This window comes from Delphinus delphis, chromosome 20 (assembly GCF_949987515.2).
Source record: "Delphinus delphis chromosome 20, mDelDel1.2, whole genome shotgun sequence".
Lineage (NCBI taxonomy): Eukaryota > Metazoa > Chordata > Mammalia > Artiodactyla > Delphinidae > Delphinus > Delphinus delphis.
The window spans coordinates 42,103,567-42,123,201 of NC_082702.1; the positions used below are offsets into that span (position 1 = coordinate 42,103,567).

Consider the following 19,635-nt stretch of genomic DNA (forward strand, 5'->3'; position numbering starts at 1 on the left):
TGATGAGTTTTGCCAAATGTATTCACCCATGTAATCACAACTTCAATTAAGAAAGAGTGTTTTCATCACCCTAAAAAGTTCCCTCTTGCTTTTTTGCAGTCATTCCCCTCACTCCCAATCCCTGAGGGTTTAGGATATTTTAAATGCTTATTTATTTATTTATGGTGTGTATTATTTTATTTTGAGTAATAGATTAATAATCTTATGGTTAATTCCTTGTAAGTTCTTGCATAATATAATCCTGCTGTAACTGAGAAAAAGTTTCATTTCGCTTCATTCTCTTTCTGGAGCAAATGTGCTAGCAAAATTTGTTTTCTACTAATTTGGGGCTTACGGGATAAAGCTCTACATCCTGATTCATAAATCTATAAAAACTTTTAAAACGTAAAATTTCCCAAAAAGAATATTGTTTCATTTTATTATTACTTTTTTAAATAAATTTTTTTAAAAATTTATTTATTTTTGGCTGCGTTGGGCCTTTGTTGCTGTTCGCGGGCTTTCTCTAGTTGAGGAGAGCGGGGGCTACTCTTCCTTGCGGTGCATGGGCTTCTCATTGTGGTGGCTTCTCTTGTTGCGGAGTACAGGCTCTAGGCGCGTGGACTTCAGTAGTTGTGGCTCGCGGCCTCTAGAGAACAGGTTCAGTAGTTGTGGCGCTCGGGCTTAGTTGCTCCACAGCACGTGGGATCTTCCCCGACCAGGGCTCAAACCTTTGTTCCCTGCATTGGCCGGCGGGTTCTTAACCACTGCGCTACCAGGGAAGTCCCTTTTATTTTTGGTCCCCCCCTTTTTTTTTTTAAGGACATTGTTTTAAATAAATCTTTCTAGTGGACAATAAGGTAACATCTTAGAATTTAGTAACTTCTTGTATTTGTAGGGCGTATGGCATTTATGCTTTTAAAAGTGCTTTCCCGTTCGTTATTTCAGCCTCAAATTAGCTAGTTGAGAGTGAGTTGGATAGTAGTGAACCTTATTTTAACAGGGATATAAGAAACCGGTTCAGAGAGATTTTGGTCAGACAGTTGATTAGTGGCAGGGTGTGCTTTAGATAAATACCTTGGTTTCTCTTGTCTACACAGTATTACTTTGGAATTCTAGACTTAGCTATGTCCTTTGATGTATGCCTCATAATAAGTTTCAAGTGTGGCTTGTAGCATGCCTGGTAAAGCATAGTTCATAATGGGCCAGTAATGTTTTTCATTTGTGGTTTCATTTCCCCCCCAGTTTCTTCTTGATTGATTCAGAATAGATAATGAACTTGGAAGGAACACTTAGTGCGTGTAGTGGACATGAGCTTAATCTTTAATAGTGGTTCCCAGCCTGGTTTACCACATGCTGATGGAGCCAGAGACATCACAGGTGTGCCAGGGGCGGCCCTTCAAGCTTGAGTTGCCAATCTTTACCTGTAGTTAGCCATTCTAACTTACCTGTTCCAGCATCTCTGTCCCTGTGTTCTTCTTCACACCAAGTCTAGTCATTCATTCACTTACTCATTCAAATATTTATCAAGTGTCTACTAAGTGCCAGATACTGTTCTAGGTGCTGAGGATGCAGCAGCAGAGAGTTAAGCATTTATGCCCTCATGGAGATTACCATCTATGGGAAGCAGAAAATAAGCAGAGTAAATAACTAAAATATATGCTATGTTAAGTGCTAAGGAGAAAAATAAAGCAGGGAAGAGGTCTGTGGACATGTATGGGGTGAGGGCGTGAAGATGAGGGGTTGAAATTTTAGGTATGATGGCCAGAAATAGCTTGATTAAGAAGAGGACTAGAGTAAAGGCTTTCTGTTAAGGGAGCTGGCCATGTGGATATCTGCAGGAAGAGCTTTCCTGGCAGAGGGAGCAAGTTCAAAGGCCTTGAGGTGTAAGTATATCTAGTGTGTTTGACGAACAATGAGGGAGGTTATGGTAGCTGGAGAGTATTAGATGAGGTCAGTATGATCAAGGAGGGGACAGGTCAAGTATAGCTTTTGTGAACCTCTGTTTAGAAAGAAAATCACATAAAAATGGTTACAATATCTTATGACATTGACTAGAACATATCAAAGTGCATCTCTCTTAGCAAGGGTAAGTATGATTTTGTAAACCTTTGTTCACAAAGCATGTTTTTGTGAACCTTTGTTTCAGTTAATATTCTTGTTTTCTTACTGTATCACAAGTGAGAAAAGTTTGGAAGCCATTGTTTTATGTATAATTAACCATTTCTGAAAAGAGTAACAACACGTAGTGCTGTTTTAAAGCTTTCTATGTATTTTTTAGTGACTGTTGGCATAAGTAGGAATACTAGGTTGGAGGGAAAAACAATACAGAAGGAAAGAAAGTAAAACTCTTTAAACCCCAAGAATTTGTTTGAATCCTTCTACATCGTCCACGCATACACCAATGTATACAGATATGTATAAGTAGAAATGGAATCATAGTATTCCTTAATTGAATTATAGTGTCTATTAATTGATTTGGTTTAATAGTAATAGTATTTCTTGGGTGCTTATTATTCTGGTGGCTTACATGTAATTTCTTTTTTAACCCTTCTAACAACCCATTTTAGAGATTAGAAAGCTGAGGAGCAGAGAAATAACTTTCACAAAGTCATAATGTTAAGTGGTACAGGTGGAGTTTGAACTCAGGCAGTCTGACCAGATAACCTATGCCCACTACATTAGAATTTGCCTCAGTTTTTTTTCATGGCTATAGAGTATGGAATTAGGTCTGTTTTACAACCAGCTTCTTCCACATCTTAGATATAATTTGGAAGGATTGGGAATGTGATAGAGGGAAGTTAGAATTAGTACCTTTTTTCTGGAACCCAGGTAATTTTTTCATTTTTTGAATAGGTCATACGGTACGTTGTGAAAAGCCTTCCTCCCATCTGCCCAGTTCGACCTCCTCCTAAAGTTAGCTACTGCTGTTTGTGAATCCTTCCAGAGTTTTGTTTTGCATGTACAAGCAAAAGTGAATGTAGTTCCTCCCACTTTTTTTTTTTTCACCCATAAGGTAACAGCATACAATACCTGCTGAAATATGCCTTGCTTTTTTCATGTAACTGTATATCTCAGGAGTCTTTCCATATCCATACCTGGAATACTTCTTTATTCTTCATAGAATTTGTTGGACTGATTATAATTTGTTTAAGCAGTCTCATATTTATAAACATTTGGGTTGTTAGTAATATTTTGCCATCTAAGTTTTTCCCCCGCCTAAGTCAACTCTATTGAGATCTAATGTACATATAATAAAATGTATAGATTTTATATGTGGAGTTCAGTGAGCTTTGAAAAATGTCTCATCTGTGTAATCACCATCACAATCACTGTATAGAACATTTCTACCATCTATGTTCCCGTACAACCACTGATTTGATTTCTAACACTGCAGACCCGTATGTATTCTTATTTGTCTAACATCTTTCACTTAACATATCTGTGAGATTCATCTATATTTTTTCTGTGTATCTGCAATTTATTCCTATTTAGTGCTTCTAATTTCATTGTAACCATACTAAAATTTAGCTATTTGCCTGTTGATTGACACTTGGGTTGTTTCCAGTTTTTGGCTATTATGAATAAACCTGCTTTGTACTTTCACGTACAAATCTTTTTTTTTTTTTTTGCGGTACGCGGGCCTCACTGCTGTGGCCTCTCCCGTTGCGGAGCACAGGCTCCGGACACACAGGCTCAGCGGCCATGGCTCATGGGCCCAGCCGCTCCGCGGCATGTGGGATCCTCCCGGACTGGGGCACGAACCCGTGTCCCCTGCATCGGCAGATGGACTCTCAACCACTGCGCCACCAGGGAAGCCCACGTACAAATCTTTGTGTGGACATATGTTTTCATTCCTCTTGGGTAAATAGCTAGGAGTGAGATTGCTGGGTCATATTTTTTTGTTTTTGTCTTTGTTTTACTTTTTAAGCAACTGCCAGACCTTTTCCCAGTCGCACCAGCAATACATTAGTTTTCCAGTTTCTCCACATCCTCATTGACACGTTTTGTCAGTGATTTACTTTTAACCACTGTAATGGATGTGTGCTGATATATAATAATGGTTTTAACTTACATTTGCCTGATGACTAATGATGTTGAGTATCTTCATGGGCTAATTGGCCATTTGCATGTCTTGTAAAGTGTCTGTTCAGTCTTGCTCATTTTTAATTGGTTTGTTTTCTTATTATTGACTTGAAAGCAGTCTTCATATATTTTGGATGCAAGTCCTTTCAGAAATATGCATTGCGAGTATTTTCTCACAGTCTGTATTTTGCCTTTACATTTTCTTAAGTGTCTTTTGAAGAGAATTTTGGTGATACACACACACACACACACACACACACACATATATACATACATATATACACACACATTTGGCGATATATATATAACACATTTTAATGGCTGGGTGTGGGCTTTGGGGTTCAAGAGTCTTGTTCAGTTTCCTACTTTACCGTAACCTTGGGCAGTTGTGCTCTGTAAAGGCCTTTTTCCATCTCCTCAAGGGAGATAATAGTACCTACTTCACAGGGTTGTTGTTGAGACAATTGATTTAGGTAATTCATATAGACTTATCATGGTGCCTGGCATAAAGAGTTCAGTAAGTGTTAGTGGTTATTTTTATTAATAATAAAAAATTATATTGTTTCCTGTAGCATCTTTTGAGTGCTTACTAACTAGCGCATGCTCTGAAGATTTAAAGGTGAATTAGATGCTTTGGACTTGCTGGGAAGATGAGGTCTGTGTACAAGCAATTGTCATGTAAGGTAGAGTGGTCTTGCCTTTGGAAAGATGGAGAATGCAGGCTCTGTTTGGTGCCACCCTAGGGTACCCCTTGAAAGCTTCAGTGTCTGACTAATAACAGTTCTTACTGGATTTCTCCAAGGCTGGTCAAAAAAAAGTGCAATTTGATCGTTATCTAGCTTGTGGAATTACCAAATCTGTAGAAAGTATGCTTTCTTTCCTTGAACGATCTCAAGTGGTTGGTCCTAGGGAAGGCTAGAAAGAAGATGAGGCAAAATTTAAACTCCAGCACTGTCTAGGTGAGCTGCCCTGATCACAAATCGACTTTGGTTTATTTATTCGTGCAGCATACATGCCAGAGAGGGAGAGAGGGCAGATGGGAGGGAAGGAGGGCAGAGTGAGCGCCCCCTAGATCTCACTATGTTCCAGGTTCTATGCTATGTTCAGGAATACAGCCATGAATAAGACAACCATGGTCCCTGTTCTCAGGGAGCTTATAGTCTAGTGGAGGAAGAAAGACATTAAATAAATAATTGCAGTTGTGATAGTACCATGAAGATGCCTAAGGAATTGTGAGAATCTGTAGCAGTGGTACCTAGTACAGTGGGGATAAGGGTATGTAATCTGGTGGGAATAAGTTATGTTCAGATCTGCAGACCTGAAATTCAGACCGTGAGCAATTGTGACTGCCAAGGTTACACCATTTCTGGCAGCCATCAAGTTAACCTCTCCTAGGTGACACCCCTGCCTTGCTAGGTTCTTTCTAATCCAAATGCAAATACCTATGGACCTGCACCATTTCCTGCTGTTCACCACCCAGGTCTATTATCTTTTTCTGAGTTGTCAGACCGTTTTTTAGGAGGTAGTTTTTGTCCTCTCCAAAACTTTAACATCCGTATCTTATTTTGATGAGGTATTCTGCTAATCTGTTTGGGTAGGCTGGCCTAATTTTGCAGCTTCTGTAATCTTAATGTTTCTAGATTTCATTTTCCAAGTCAGGTGATCTTTTGCAGTACGCGGGCCTCTCACTGTTGTGGCCTCTCCCGTTGCAGAGCACAGGCTCCGGATGTGCAGGCTCAGCGGCCATGGCTCACGGGCCCAGCCGCTCTGCGGCATGTGGGATCTTCCCAGACCGGGGCACGAACCCGTGTCCCCTGCATCGGCAGGCAGACTCTCAACCACTGCGCCACCAGAGAAGCCCCCTATTGTTACATTTTTATTACATCAGCATGGAATTTCCATTCACAGAGAATTTGTGTAATTTTTTCCCAGTAAGATTTTTATCCTGTAACTGTTTGTCATTCTTCACATTCTCCTCTTTTCTGCCCATCTGTCCCCTATCCTTTCCATAGAATTAGTAATCTGGAAGTATTATTTTCTGTTAGCAATTTGTCTTCTTTCTTTTCTATATTAAAACATAAAGTTTCTGTCCTCCTTTCAGTAATACTTAGTAAATGAACTTAAGGAAAAGCCAAAAGGCTTCCCCTGCTCCCTACCACATATTCCGTGGACAATTGACCCACTAAAAGCCTTCCCAAGAGGACATTACAAAGTTTCCTTTGTATCTAAAGTATTTCACTTGATTATTGCTGGTCTGAGATAGAAATGAATCGATCACAGTCATTGTTTCATCAATTGAAAGTTTATGATCTTGGTTGCCATATAGTTTATTTGAAATATTTGTAGTGTTACATAATTGCTCATGCATTAAAAGCTGAGACAAGATCCATTAGTCTTAAAACACAAAGGCTATCCAGTTCAAAAGAATCGTTTTTACAAATTCATATGAGATTTAAAAGCAAAATAGATCCTAGAAAAAATGGGAAATGTGTACTGCCTTATATTTGGTTTACTTAATAAAAATAGGGAGAAACTTATGATTGTCCAATAGATTTGAATAGCACTGGTAACCAACCAATCTAGGTGACTGAGGATAACCTCCAGACTCTTGGTCTTATTTGTTTTGTTTTGCTGTGATTCAGACAAAAGTAAACTTTTGGGCTTATGTTAATTATAGGTATGTAAACCTAGCTTTGTGTGTGTATGTGGTAAAATATATATAACATAAAAATTTGCCATTTTAACCATTTTTAACTGTACTATTAGGTGGCATTAATCGCATTCACAGTTTGTGCAACCAACATCACTATCTATTTCTAAAACTATTTCATTACCCCAAACAGAAACTCTGTAACCATTAGGCAATAACTACCCTCTCATCACTCTTCCCAAGCCCCTGATACAACCTCTAATTTACTTTGTGTCTCTATGAATTTGCCTATTCTAGCTACCTGATATAAGTAGAATCATACAATATTTGTCCTTTTGTATCTGGCCTCATTTACTTAGCATGTTTAGGTTTTTAAATTTTTATTTTTATTATGGTAAAATATACATAACATAAAATTTACTATTTTAACCATTTTTAAGTGTACGGTTCAATGGCATTAAGTACATTCACACTGTTGTGTGTCTATCACCACCAGCTGTTTCCAGAAATTTTTCATCATCCCAAATTGAAACTGTGCCCATTAAACAATAACTTCCCATTGCTACCTCCTCCCAGCCACTGGTAATCACTTTTCTACCTTATGTCTCTGTGAATTTTACTGTTCTAGGTACCACATATAGATGGAATCATACAGTATTTGTCGTTTTTGTCTGACTTATTTCACTTAGAATAATGTCTTCAGGGTTCATCTATGTTGTAGCATGTATCAGGATTTCACTCCTTTTTAAGGCTGAATAGTATTCCATGATATGTGTATACCACGTTTTGTTTGTTCATCCATTCTTCAGTGGACACCTGGGTTGTCTCCACCTGTTGGCTTTTGTAAACAATACTACAGTGAACAGTGGCATACAAGTGTCTGTTTGAGTCTTTGTTTCCAGTTCATTTGGATATATACCTAGCAGTGAAATTGCTGGGTCGTATGGTAATTATATTATAATTAGCTTTTTGAAGACACTCCAAACTGTTTTCCACAGCAGCTGTACCATTTTACATTCCCACCAGCAATGGATGAGGGTTCTAACTTCTTCATGGAACACTTGTAATTTTTCTGTTTTTCAGTCATAGCCATCCTAGCAGGTGTAAACTGGTATCTTTTTGTGGTTCAATTTGCATTTCCCTAATGACTAATGATGTTAAGCATCCTTTCATGTGCTTATTCGTTCTCTGTATCTTCTTGGGAGAAACGACTATTCAAGTTTTTTGCCCATTTTTAAATTGGATTGTTTGTCTTTTTGTTAAGTTAGATTTCTTTATATATTATGGATATTAATCCTTGATTAGATATGTGACTTGCAATATTTTCTCCCATTCAGTAGGTTGTCTTTTCACTTTCTTGATAATGTCCTCTGACATTTTGATGGAGTAAGTCCTTCCATATCAGCAGTTACTTTCAATGTAAATGGATTAAACTCTCCAGTCAAAAGACAGAGATTGGCAGAATGGATAAAAATACGTGGTCTAACTATATGCCATGTGTAGGAGACTCACTTTAGATCCAGAGACACTAATAGGTTGAAAGTGAAAGAATGGAATCATATTCCATGCAAATAGTAACAAAATAAGAGTAGAGGTGGCTATAATAATATTAGATGAAAGAGATATTAAATCAAAAAAAAGCTTTTAATGGGCATAGAGTTGTTTTGTTTTGGCCATACCCTGTGGTTTGCGGGATCTTAGTTCCCTGACCAGGGCTCGAACCCATGCCCCCTGCATTGGGAGCACAGAGGCTTTTAAAAAAATAATTAATTAATTAATTTTTTGGGCTGTGTTGGGTCTCTGTTGCTGTGCGTGGGCTTTCTCTAGTTGTGGCAAGCAGGGGCTACACTTCGTTGCGGTACGTGGGCTTTTTATTGCGGTGGCTTCTCTTGTTGCAGAACATGGGCTCTAGGCATGTGGGCTTTAGTAGTTGCAGCATGCAGGCTCAGCAGTTGTGGTGCAGGGGCCTAGTTGCTCTGCGGCACGTGGGATCTTCCCAGACCAGGGATTGAACCCATATCCCCCGCACCGGCAGGCAGATTCTTAATCACTGCACCACCAGGGAAGTCCTGGGAGCAAGGAGTCTTAGTCACTGGACTGCCAGGAAGTCCCCATAGAGTTTTAGTTTTACAAGACAAAAAGTTCTGAAATAGATGGTGCTGGTGGTTGCACTGTTTTACATTCCCAGGGTTATAATTTCTTATGTCCAAATCAACACTTGTTATTTTCTGGTTTTTTGATGATAGATATCCTAATGGGTGGGAGGTGGTATTTCATTGTGGTTTTGATTTGCATTTCCCCAGTGACTACTGATGTTGAGCATCTCTTCATATGCTTGTTGGTCATTTGTGTGTCATCTTCAGAGAAATGTCTATTCAACTCTTCTGCCCATTGTATAATCAGGTTATTTGATTTGTTGTTGAATTTTAGGAGTTCTTCATATACTCTGGATATTAATCCCTTATGATTTACATATCTTTTGTTCTGTTGGTTGTCTTTTCACTGTTGATTGTGTCCTTTGATGTATAAAACTTTTTAAGTTTGATATAATCCCATTTGTCAACTTTTGCTTTTGTTGCTTTCGCTTTTGATGTCATATCCAAGAAAGTATCACTAAGTCCAATGTCATAAAAGATTTTCCCCTAATTTTATAGTTTTGGGTCTTATGTTTAGGTCTTTAATCCATTAAGAGTTCATTTTTGTATGCGATGTAAGTTAAGGGTCCATCTTCACTCTTTTGCATGTGAATAGTCAGTTTTCCCAGTACTATTTGTTGAAGCGACTGTCCTTTCCCTGTTGAATGGTCCTGGCACCCTTGTCAAAGATCATTTGACTATACCTAGAGTATACGCAAAGGCAGTTGTGTCTGTGGTATTTTGGAACTTATTTTCCCACTATTTATATATTCCTAAGATTTAGCCATATGGTGTCACTCTAGTAAGTGACCACATTTGGATAACCACCATCTAGGACATTATAACATCCTGGAACTTCTCCTTGTAGACCCTCCCAATCACTGCCTCCTTCCTCATTCCCAGAGGTACTAGCTCTCTTGACTTTAACACTATAGATTCATTTTGCCCTTTTCCTTTCTTTTCTTTTCTTTCTTTTTTTTTTGGCAGCACCGTGTGGCATGCAGGATCTTAGTTCCAACCAGGGATTGAACCTGCGCTCGCTGCATTGGGAGCTCGGAGTCTTAACCACTGGACCACCAGGGAAATCCCTCGTTTTGAACTTTTTACAAATGAGTGTCACAGTATATATTGTTTTGTGTCTGGCATCTTTGGTTCAATATATTATATTCTTTTGTGCATATTGCAGTGCCTCATTCTTTTTCATAGCTGATTAGGATTCTGTTGTATGATTATACCTCAGTTTATTCATATTCTCCTTATGGATATTGGGTTGTTTCAGGTTTAGGGTCATAATGAATAATGATGCTATGATCATTTGTGTGTGTGTATAAGTTCATATATGTATACACATTTCTCTAGTATATACTTAGGGAATTGATTTTATTTTTTTAGAATGAAATTTTTATTGAGATAACAAGATTCATATGCAGTTATAAAAGAAATAATAGAGAGATCCTTTGTACTTTTTACCCATTTCCTTGTACTGGTAAAATTTTGCACAACTGTAGTTGTACAAAACAACTCAAGATATTGATACTGATACAATCCACAGATATTATTCTGATTTCCCCAGTTTTGATTACAGTACTCAACATGCAAATTACATTTAACTGTTGGTATAGAATGGCACACTGCCACTTCCCTAGGACATTTAATTCAGACAGAATTATCCCTGGGCAACCGTTATCTTTGTATCTGCCAGCAATTCCTCTATCTTCCTTCTTATAACAATACGTAAACTCTCATATCCAGAATAACTGGGTCTTTAGTTCAACTGAGTGGTTACATACAGTACAGAACCATTGATTTCTTTTTTTTCCCCTGGTGGATTTGATATATTCTGAGATCCAGATCAAGAATCTCCCATATTTAACCTATCTTTGGTCATCCTGAAGGCACTTGAGAATCCAGCAGTATATCAGGGTCATCAGCTTTCCCTGGACAGTATTAAGAGATATAGAAGGTTTGCTAAGTCTGTCCTGGTCCTGAGTATTCACTCTGAAAAAGAGTTTATTTGAATAAAGTTTTGACACATTTGCTCTTTATGTCATTCTGTAGGCTCAAAATGAACAATACAGAGACTTCTTTTGCTCATACATAGTTTCTAAATTTTCAGTAATGAAAATTATTAGTTTTTTAAAGGAAGTTATAAAAATACTAGCACATAAGTTAAGCATAAAAATACAGGGTATTCGGATCCCAAGAAAACGGGAGTTTACTGTGGTCTAGAAGTCAGGCTGATTGCACATGATAATTAGTTATAATTGGCAATGTTTCTTCCAAAGGTTGAATTTTTGCTAAGTTTTTATATATTATCACTAGCTTGAGTTTCCCCCCTTCTCTGCCTTTCATTTCTACAGGCACCAGAAGGAAATTTAAAAACATTTAAAAGATAGCTCTTTCCTTATAAGTCACCCAGCACACAGGCCTCGTTTCTTCTAGTTTCAAACATAAAAAAGAACCTGGGTCAGACAAGAATGATCCTTGTTGCATACGCACCAGTTCATGCATTCTCCTTTTTATTCTGTGAGTCTCCAGTGCAAACAAAAGTTAAAAGGTTAAGGACTACTCCAAGTTCCCAACAGCTAATCCCTGGTTAACCTTCAAAAAGAGGTCTTTAGGGCTTCCCTGGTGGCACAGTGGTTGAGAGTCCGCCTGCCGATGCAGGGGACGCGGGTTCGTGCCCCGGTGCAGGAAGATCCCAGGTGCCGCGGAGCGGCTGGGCCTGTGAGCCATGGCCGCTGAGCCTGCGCGTCCGGAGCCTGTGCTCTGCAACGGGAGAGGCCACAACAGTGAGAGGCCCGCGTACCGCACACACACACACAAAAAGAGGTCCGTAATTCATTTTTGAATATGCCTTCCAAGTGGAGGCGTTTGGCCATGTGCTCCTCTTTGCATCACCTGGTGCCCTCTGGTGATCTGTTAGCTCCAAAACTTTTCACTTTGTCTTGAAAGCTTTCTTGGTATCTGTGGTGGGCATGGCCATGGCTGCTGCAGTCATCTGTGTCTCCATCATTCCTGATTGGTCATTGGCATTATCCCACATTTGGAGAGTGAATGCTCTGAAGCCCAAATACACAGCAGAAGTACCAGGATGCAGCTATTAATAATGGGTAGTTCGATTCCTTTCTGTAGCGTAAACTTACATAGGGTCATTGGAAATAGCACTTTGTGATAAAGCCTAAGAATGTCATGTTGATCCATCCACCAGTAAGAATCACAGTGAGGACATTTGTGACATTCTCTTTCATCACATCTGTGAGCATCGTGGGATCAGTTGTAGGAGAAGGTGGTATTATTTTCCTTTTTTTTTTTTTGAAAACTCCATCCTCTGGGTTGTTGAAGTAATATTTTTATGTCAAGGACTGTTTGGGAATATAATTTCCATTTTCCCTGAGGACTGTGCTTTGAATTAATTAATTAATTTCAGATATTTGCTCCTGGTTGAGTTCTTGTCACTCTGCAGTAGGATAGACACCTAGTGGTGGATCACACCCCCAGGTGATGATAAAGATGGGTTGGACCACCCAGGCTCATGTTGGAGTTGAGCAGCCCACTGAGAGCCAGTCCGACCAGGGTCACGGGGCTTCTCCTCCCTGGGGCACTGGGGCTCCTCTCGGGATTCTCCTCAGGGACTTCTCCTGTCCTGCAGCCTGGGCATTATCTTGGCTCAGGGCTGGCCTGGGCTCTGCTGTGGCCTCAGGCCTAGTGCATTGCCTCTGGTGCTATTTGATTTTAAATAATGTCTGAAGTTTATAGAGTTCTAAAACAGTAACGAAGGGTTCCCTGAAATATTTTTGCTTGCTCTAAACCATCTGTATTAAGACCACATTTTGGAGTGAGAGTTATTTTACTGAACCCTTTTTTTTGACCACTCTGACCCTCCTTGGCCTCTATGAAAAATAAAAAGCAGGCTATAAAACAGTATATACCATATGAACTCATTTTTATGAAGACACAAAACCTTTCATCACTGCCTAGTACATTAAATTGTAAGTACTCAATAAAAATTGAAGCATAATAATTGAAATGATTGAATGGACAGGAAAAACAGTTGTATGTACCAAAATGTTAACTAACTGTACTTATTTCTGTTATAAAGCTGTAGTTGATTCCTTATTCTTTTTTTCCCCATACAGTAGGAAAAAAAAGTATAAAAGAGTTGCTTATTTATTTCTTTATGATGGGAGATTGGTGAAAATGAAAATACTTTGTAGTTGTAGAAAGAGCTATGTAGGGAGTCATAAACTCAGCCATTCTCTGGAATATCTCAAACCACTAAGACATTTTGTTATCCTTTTACTCTGAAAAGGCAGCATAATAGTTGGGATGTGTCATAAGGAAAAGATGTCGTCCATAGTTTAGGTACATAGAGCAAGTTGGGACGCAGTTCCAAAAATAATAGCTTACCAGGGCTGAGAGGGTTCAGATGTAACAACAGATGAGTGGCAGCTGTCTAACTCTTGCTTCAAAACAGCATGCTTAATGCTGGGGTGGGAGACCCATCACTGGGTGGAGACCTTTTAGGAGCCAAAAATAGAAGTTTCCTTATCCTCACAGAGCTCAGAGGCAAGTGAATGACTGGGAGGTTACACTTAGAGTTTTTGTGCTTCTGTTGAATTCATCTTTAAAATAGGGATGATAATATTATTCCTGCTTAAAAGGTTGTTATAAAAAGTACTTAAAAGCATTACTTGATATTCCAAAAATATAAATCTATATATGTCTAATAGTGTAAATTCTAAACTTGCTAGTTGTAAGTAAATGTTTATTGAGTGTTTAAGTCAGGGACTGTGCTAAATGCAATTTTTAAAAAATTATTTTCTGAGTAGGTAATACTGTACTTGCGAAACCAATTTCGGTAGGGTGTACAGTGAAAAGTCTTCCTTGCACCTGTCTCCCAGCCACCAGGTTCCCTTAAATGTTTCCGGAGAGATTTTTTGCATATGCATGCATATGTGTATCTGCTTTTTAAAATGATAGATGGTAGCACATTATACTAACTATACCTTTCTCTTGTTGAGTGCAGAGTATTTCCTATCCTTATCTCATATAGTACTCACAATAGTAAAGATAGGTACTCATATTGTCTCCATTTTACAAATAAGGAAACAAAGACATCTCAATTTCTTAATAACTTATCCAAGGTATATAGCATGTAAGTTATAGATAGAATCTACTTTCTAGGTATAGAGGCAATTATGTTGGTATTATTTATTTATTTAGCTTTAAAGTTTGAAACCATTTCACACTTACAGAAAAGTTGCAGGAATAGAATAATATTCTTTCTTTGGCTTTCCTAACCTTGATATTTTTGGAGGTCACAGCTTGTCGTTTCATAGAATCTCTCTCAATTTGCGATTGTCCTAGGTTTCCTCACAGTTAAACCCACATTATGCATTTTTGGCCAAAAGACACAGGAGTTCCGTGTGTTCTCCCCATTGCATCCTGTCATGGGGTATGCAGTGCTGATTCGTCCCATTGCTGCCATTAAAGGGAGAAAGGGGAAAAGAGGAGAGGCGAGGAGGAAGTAGCTTACATTAGTTAGCTTTTCAGACAGCCCTCTCTTCAGTAAATATCTTTTCCTTGTAGCATCCTGGCGGAGAAGAGGTTCTGCTGGAACAAGCTGGTGGAGATGCAACTGAAAGTTTTGAAGATGTAGGCCACTCCTCTGATGCCAGAGAAATGCTCAAACAGTACTATATTGGTGATGTGCATCCGGTAAGAATTAGCTGAGCTCTAGGAGTGCTTGTAGAGAGAGGAAGCTATCCAACAGCCACAGATCATGATGAGGGAATGAGTTACTAAAATGGAAATTCGTTCAACCCAGCCATTAGGCTAAATTTTCTCCAAAATCATCTAGCCTTACTGTGCTAAGATAGAGCTTCTTGTCTGTAAATCAACACATATAGTGTCTATGAAAAGGAACTGATTTTGGAGGTGGGATTATTTTTGATTGATTTTTTTGTAATGCAGTTAATATCTCTACCTAAAATAGTAGTTTGGTCTTGCAAATTCATTGCTAAAAGTGGTAACTATGGACTTTTAAAACCATACCATTCTAACAAGGGACCCTGATGCGCTCAGAGTCAAGGGTGCAGGGGTGGGGGAGTGGGCAGTACCCTTCTGTAGACCCTGGCATCTCCCAGGGAATTACTACCAGAGTGTAGTCTCACGTTCCAAAGTTAGAAATAAGCAGGTAATGAGAGTTCGTTTAGATGTGTCTTAAAATATTATTTGTTTTCCTCTTTAAACAGAATGACCTTAAACCTAGAAGTGATGGCAAGGTAAGAAGTCCTCTATTTCTCTTGTGTCTTTCAAGTGTTTATATTTCTATTCACTCAAATAAAATTGCTTTTTCTTTTTAAAATGTATTGTAACAAGAGAAGTGTTTACTTTTCCCCCAAACAAAAATCCTGTTTTTCAGGAATTTGGACTCAGTACCATCTCAGGAAAAAAGAATAGCTGAGTCTTGAACAGTAGGAACATTTTGTTCATGCTTCTATTCGCTTTTCTAAAAAACTGAAACTCTAAAGCCATGCCCCATATTGCTTTGAAAGAAATTAGTTTATAGGTTCAGTTGTAGAAAAGTATTTCTTATTCTTACATTTAATAGTATAGATGATAATAATTGCTTCTGTGTTGGAAAAAGAATTGGAAGGTCGGTTTACTCTTGCAAGTCTTAGAATGAGTTGTAGACTGGAACAATTGAGTAATTGACTGGAACAGGCCTTTCTGTCCCTATTCCCCTATGGTGTAGGCTCAAATAGGCCTACACACCCTTCCCATTCACACAGTGATACCACAAAAACAAAAGATTAAATATTTGAAAACCTTAATGTGTACTGCATAATGTACCAGGAAGAAAATATGAAAGCCTTTTTGCTTCCCACAAGCTGGATGGTTCATCTCCCTTATTCCCCCACTTTTTTCTCGCTATTTTCCTTGACTTCCCCTACCCTCTAATTTAAAGGGACAGCAGTTAGTTGTCACCCAGAACATCATGGAGGCAATGCTCCTTCCTTTTTTCCTCCTAGCTTCTTGCTTCCCTTTCCTCATTGAGCTGGTATTACTGAACTCATATGACACAGCAGTTAAAGTTGGCCTATACACAAGAATTCTTTCAGTTCAAGAGATTGCTTGATGGTATCTGCCACCTGTTGCTCTGCCATCCAGAGTGCTTGTGTAAATTAACGCTTCCGTCTTGCTGCACTCTGCTACTCTGAACTGTTGAATTGTTTATGAAGGGGGCATGAAATAGTTCCTTAAATGCTTTGTGAGCACTGTTGGTTTGTTTGTCCTCCCCTCCTAACACATGTACTATCCATTCTTGAATCTTCACTTGTGTAATTAAGGTAAAATTTGAACTAAGCATGGCTTGTTTGGTATATTGAACATGTCCAGAAACCATTGCTTTCAGAGGTCAACATTTGATTCAAGGGATGTTCCCATTTGTACAAGAGATGCACCTTGTATCCAGGAGGCATAACCCACTTCTGCACAGCACTGTGAGAACACCCATTATATTTAAGACAAATAAAATTGTGGGGGAGTTATAATGTCTAGAAGTCTACAAATTGCTTCTTGTTGCTATTTTTCTTCCTTGGTAGTATAGTATGTAGTTAAGACCATTCTTAGGAATGGAGAGCAGTGTTTTTCAAATTCTATTCCTTGTACCACCTGTATTGTAATCTCTTGGCATGTTTTCTGAAATGCGCATATTTCCTGGGCTGCCATTACTACTACTGATTCATGATCTCTGGAGGTGGGAATTTGCACTTAACGTAACCCAGATAGCCAAGCACCAGACTGTGCTGAATGACATGCCCATCTTTTCATTTAAAAACTTAGGGAACTTTAGTTCTCTTCTGTGGAAAGCACTGTCTGCCTTCTATATATAGGCCAAAGAATTAACTAGAGATGTCTCAGATAAATTAAAACTGTTGAGCCTTGGACTTTTTGTAAGAAATAAAGAAAAAGAAATCCTTTTAGCTGGTGAGATTTGGTGAAATTCTCTAAAAATTCAGAAGTCTCCAAATGTAGTTTGGCCCCAGCCTGGCTTAAAGAGTGCTTAAAGGCAGTGTTTTCAAGGCTGTTTTTATCATGTCTGCTATACCCAAAGGATAGTCTCCATTAAATAGAGAGTTTGATTATTGAGTGTTTCCAGTCACACTGCTGTACTTCAGGCAGATCCAAGACCACCTACATAGGTTGTCATAGAGCTATAGTCCAGCCTGATTTTAGTTCCAGGAACAAATTCTTGATCCTCCACATTTATTTCTTACATGGGTTTTAAAGAGGCACTTCTGTGTCTAGGCTGCAGGTGTCTCTTTTCTCAATTTTTTTTTTTTTTTTTTTGCGGTACGCGGACCTCTCACTGTTGTGGCCTCTCCCGTTGCGGAGCACAGGCTCCGGACGCACAGGCTCAGCGGCCATGGCTCACGGGCCCAGCCGCTCTGCGGCATGTGGGATCTTCCCTGACCGGGGCACGAACCCGCGTCCCCTGCATCGGCAGGGGGACTCTCAACCACTGCACCACCAGGGAAGCCCTCAATTTTTTTTTACATTCACCATGAAGAAGTACATGTGAAGTTCATTTCATTAATACTTTCCTTTCTTTTGGTTAAGGTTTCAGAACCTCTGTGAGGAAGTGATTTTTTTTTAATGCCTAATGTCTTCTGCCTTATGCGACAGAGTTTTCATTTTCATTCTTCCTTTATTTTTCTGCTTCTCTCCTCCCTCCACAGCTCCAAGCTCCATGTCTCTTCCCTGCCTGAAACTACCTCTCTACCCCCTCAAAAAAACTTTTTTAAAAAAAGCACCCAAAACATGCTATTCTAGAGTGTAAATCAGAAACTTTCCCAGTATTTTGGAAACTACCTTTCATACTGCTTTTGCTATGACATGAGTAAATAAATAATTGATGGTCACCTTGTTTCCTTGTTAGATTGATAATGCCTGGGGTTCAAGACCCTGAAATGTTTGTTACAATACTAAAACTTAAAAGCTTAAAAACTACAGATCTGGCAACAGATGTTTTTCTTACCTGCTTCAGTCAAAGATAACTAACTAGAATTAAAAAACCTTTTTGTCTCTAAATCTCTTCCTGGCTGGATTAGTCCCCATGCTGAGAGCCATCAGTCTTCCATTCATACTTAACACTTTTCTGGTCTGCTTTGAGTTATGGAAACTCACCTTAGAAACAGTGTTTTCTGTGCCAGTTTGCCTGCCTGCCTACTGTGCTAAAGTAACCTAGACACATTTGTGGTCCATGAGGTCTCTCTTTGGATTATGGGTTTACTTCTTGGTTAACATTTTTATCACTCAGTCTACCTTCAGTTCAGGAGATAAGGAACATACAAATGCTAACCTGACTAAAAAAAGTGGCACCATTTCATTCATTTATTCAACAGATATTATCTAGGTGACAGTTCAACTGCTTCACTGGTCAAATCTCATTACAGTGCATAGACCCAATAACCTGACCATTTTTCCATTTAACTTTTTTGAATGGGTAGTTTGTGGTGTACATGGTTAAAAATTCAAATAGTACAAAAAAGTGTACTATAAAAATGACTGCCATCGGGCTTCCCTGGTGGCGCAGTGGTTGAGAGTCTGCCTGCCGATGCAGGGGACACAGGTTCATGCCCCGGTCCGGGAGGATCCCACATGCTGCAGAGCGGCTGGGCCCGTGAGCCATGGCCGCGGAGCCTGCGCGTCCGGAGCCTGTGCTCCGCAGCGGCAGAGGCCACAACAGTGAGAGGCCCGGGTAATGCAAAAAAAAACAAAAACAAACAAACAAACAAAAAACCAAAACAAACAAAAAAAACAAAACAAAAATGACTGCCATCGCCAACTCTGTCTCCCAGTTCCCCTTCTCCTGAGGTAACCAGCTACCATTTTCTTGTTTACTCTTCCAAAGAGATTCTGTGCATACATAAATATAAATAGTTGGATGGATGGATAGATAGACTGATTGATCAGTAGACAGACCAACCATCCCTTGCTTTAAAAATCTCATAGGTGCTATTCTGCCCCTTCTTTCTAAAAAATTTTATCTTAGTGATTGTTCCTTATCCATTTATAAAGATCTCTCTCATTCTCTTTAATACTTAGTATTCCATAGACAAAAGCTTTGATGAGATGACATTTGCTATAACAGGATTTGATCTGTTTCTTTTTTTTAAGGAAGTAAGATTGTCTCTATAAAGGCTTAACATGGTTTTGTTTGTTTGTTTGTTTTTTTGGTTGCGTTGGGTCTTCGTTGCTGCACATGGGCTTTCTGTAGTTGTGGCAAACAGGGGCTACTCTTCATTGCGGTGGCTTCTCGTTGAGAAGCACGGGCTCTAGGCACGCAGGCTTCAGCAGTTGTGGCACACAGGCTCAGTAGTTGTGGCTCATGGGCTCTAGAGCGCAGGCTCAGTAGTTGTGGCACACGGGCTTAGTTGCTACGTGGCATGTGGGATCTTCCCGGACCAGGGGTCGAACCCACGTCCCCTGCATTGGCAGGCGGATTCTTAACCACTGCGCCACCAGGGAAGTCCCTTAACATGTTTCTTAAACTTCATTTTTTAACTTAAAAAATTTAACTTTTGAAATGTAGTAAACTCCATCTATGTTAGATTTATAACTTGCATTTATAACTTGCAACTTTATAATTTATAACTTGCATTTAAAGGCAGATACATTTTTTTCTCCCAGATGCTACAGACTTTTGTTATACAGTTTTCTATTACACGTACGTAAAGTATTATACATACATAACATTCAGTTTACCTTCTCTTTTGT

General features: G+C 39.1%; 2 protein-coding genes and 1 pseudogene across 2 annotated transcripts in view; 2 read left to right on the forward strand and 1 right to left on the reverse strand.

Annotated features, from left to right (window-relative positions):
- Nucleotides 1–14,551, forward strand: part of NIP7 (nucleolar pre-rRNA processing protein NIP7) — an 82,645-nt gene extending 68,094 nt beyond the window's left edge. The window contains exon 7 of the transcript XR_009517549.1: nt 14,440–14,551. The gene's annotated coding sequence lies outside the window, so the exon portion shown is untranslated. The remainder of the gene's footprint in view (nt 1–14,439) is intronic.
- CYB5B (cytochrome b5 type B) overlaps nt 1–19,635 on the forward strand; it is a 32,497-nt gene that overhangs the window by 1,027 nt on the left and 11,835 nt on the right. Inside the window, exons 2-3 of the mRNA XM_059999649.1 lie at nt 14,440–14,568; nt 15,105–15,134. Of these exons, the coding sequence (XP_059855632.1) occupies nt 14,440–14,568; nt 15,105–15,134 (159 nt within the window). The remainder of the gene's footprint in view (nt 1–14,439; nt 14,569–15,104; nt 15,135–19,635) is intronic.
- On the reverse strand, nt 11,677–13,932 carry LOC132416902 (ER membrane protein complex subunit 3 pseudogene; annotated as a pseudogene).